General features: G+C 34.8%; 1 protein-coding gene across 1 annotated transcript; it reads left to right on the top strand.

Moving 5' to 3' along the window:
• Positions 1–399: 399 nt before the first annotated feature.
• On the top strand, positions 400–1,752 carry LOC111377196 (the record flags this gene model as incomplete). The annotated part of the gene is made up of 4 exons (XM_023000259.1): positions 400–544; positions 700–756; positions 939–1,159; positions 1,687–1,752. Coding segments are annotated over exons 1-4 (489 nt in total), but the record flags the coding sequence as incomplete, so codon positions are not given.
• Positions 1,753–2,304: the final 552 nt, after the last annotated feature.

Raw genomic sequence — 2,304 nt, 5'->3', positions numbered from 1 at the left:
AGATTTTTATTGCAATCTCCTAAAAATTCCTCTGCGCAGCCAAGCATTACCACTCACTATCCTTTGTAGAAATATCTATCCTATAAAGCCTTTTTTTCTACACAATGTAGTAATGTGTGGAATGTATCATCTGATTTCAAACCATTATACTATCACGAAGTTGTCAAGTATAGTTACTGGAGAAAGGCTGTGGCAGCTTAGTTAGAGGCAATGGAATCAAATCATACTTGATCAGTGGTCAATCTTCCTAAAGGAAAGCACTCCATAGGTTGCAAGTGGATTTATAAAATTAAATACGAATCTGATGGAAGTATTGATAGATACAAAGTACGTTTAGTGGCAAAGGGGTATACCCAATAGGAAGGATTGGACTCCACTGAAACATTCTCACCAGTAGCCATGCTTGTTATAGTTAAATTTATCCTAGCAATTGCCACCATCAATCAACGGCAAATCACTCAACTAGACGTGAACAACGCTTTCCTAAATGGGGACTTTTCGAGGAAATATATAAGGACTTGTCTTTGGGATATGGCAAGCGGCTGTTGATGCACCTGGGAGAACAAACTGATCTACAAGCTGCACAAATCCATTTATGGCCTCAAACAAGCTTAAGATAGTGGTTTTCAAAGTTCTCTAGTGCTCTCCCTTCACACAGTTATCAATAATTAAAGTTAGATTATTCTTTTTTTACCAAAGTTTCTGGTAACAAGTTTGTGGCTTTATTGGTTTATGTGGACGATGTTATTATCACTGGTTCAAATTGTCAGGCCATCAACTCTTTAAAGCATCCTTACACAATCAGTTGAAACTTAAAGATATTGTCCAATTAAAACATTCATTGGTTTGGAAATTGTTCGCTGATGCTTCTTCATATAGGAGACTAATTGGTCGTCTGCTATACTAAACTATTTCCAAACCTAACATTACTTCTGCAGTTCACAGGTTAACTCAATTCGTCTCTCAACATAGGCAACCTCATCTCAATGCTATCCATCATCTGCTACAGTATCTCAAAGCAACTCCAGGGCAGGGCCTTCTATTTTTAGCTCAATCTTCCTTTCAACTTCGAGCCTTTGCTGATGCTGATTGGGGCTCTTACCTTGACATAAGGAAATCAGTTACTGAATTTTGTACTTTTTTTCTTGGTAACCCCTCAGTATCTTGGAAAACAAAAAAACAAAGTATTATATCTAGATCTTCTGCTGAAGCCGAATATAGAGCTTTGGCTACAACAACTAGTGAGCTTATCTAAATTCATCAGTTACTTCTTGATTTTCAAATTTCATCTCCCGCTTCTGCTATAATATTTTGTGATAATCAAGCCTTTAAACACATTGCCACCAATCCTATATTTCACAGAAGAACCAAACATGTAGAAATAGATTGCCATTCCATTTGAGATAAAATTACTGATGGTTTTGTCAAACCGTTCCCTATCTGTACCCACATTAGCTTGCTGACATCTTTACTAAGCCTTTACCCGCCAATCGTTAATTTCCTTTGATGTCCAAGATGGCCATTATCAATCCTTACAGTCCATCTTGAAAGGGAGTAATAGTTACACTTGTCAAAATGGTATTTGTTTGTAGTAAGTTTGTTGGTCAATTGTCTATTTATATCAGGATGTAAAGTTCATTTTATATCAATGAATAAACTTGAGTTCTTCTCCATTTATTACAATAGTTGGGGGACGTGATTTTGGTGAAAATTGTCACAACATTGCTTTTATTAGGTGATTCAACTATTCAAGTATGTTGAAAGTTAGGGTTACGCATAATGATTTTGAAGGAACTTTTGCAAGGTATACATTATTTGATTTTATTTAAAAGACATAACTTATATTCGAACTCAACTTGTTAAAAAATGTGAATATTTTGAGCCTCACCTCTTGCTCTACAAAGATCCTTCTTGCATCAGTATATGGAGATAGGGTTTTAAAGTCAATGTCTTGTCATGGAACTCTTCTTTGGATTGTACCATCAAGTTTCATTAAACAATCGCTCGGCTTAGTCTTATGTCAATTAAGGATGAGCTAGATATAATAATCGTGATTTGTAAAAACCCCATCAATAGTAGTAAAACTCTGCCACAACTTCGCGTTCATAAACTTGCGATAACATCATGTAAATACGTGTTATCGATGAATTACATCAAAGAATAGTGAATGCTCGATAATATGATTTCAAGATGGGAAAATTTCACAATAAAAGATTAAGTTTGGCACATTTCAAAAACAAGAAAACAAGTTTCAAATTTCAAAAATCAGATTTTTATTTAAAAAAATTATGATTCAATTAATTA

This window comes from Olea europaea, unplaced genomic scaffold, assembly GCF_002742605.1.
Source record: "Olea europaea var. sylvestris unplaced genomic scaffold, O_europaea_v1 scaffold16196, whole genome shotgun sequence".
In the NCBI taxonomy this organism is placed as follows: Eukaryota; Viridiplantae; Streptophyta; class Magnoliopsida; order Lamiales; family Oleaceae; genus Olea; species Olea europaea.
Note: the sequence above shows the minus strand (reverse complement) of the source record. Positions and strands in the feature narration are given on the sequence as shown.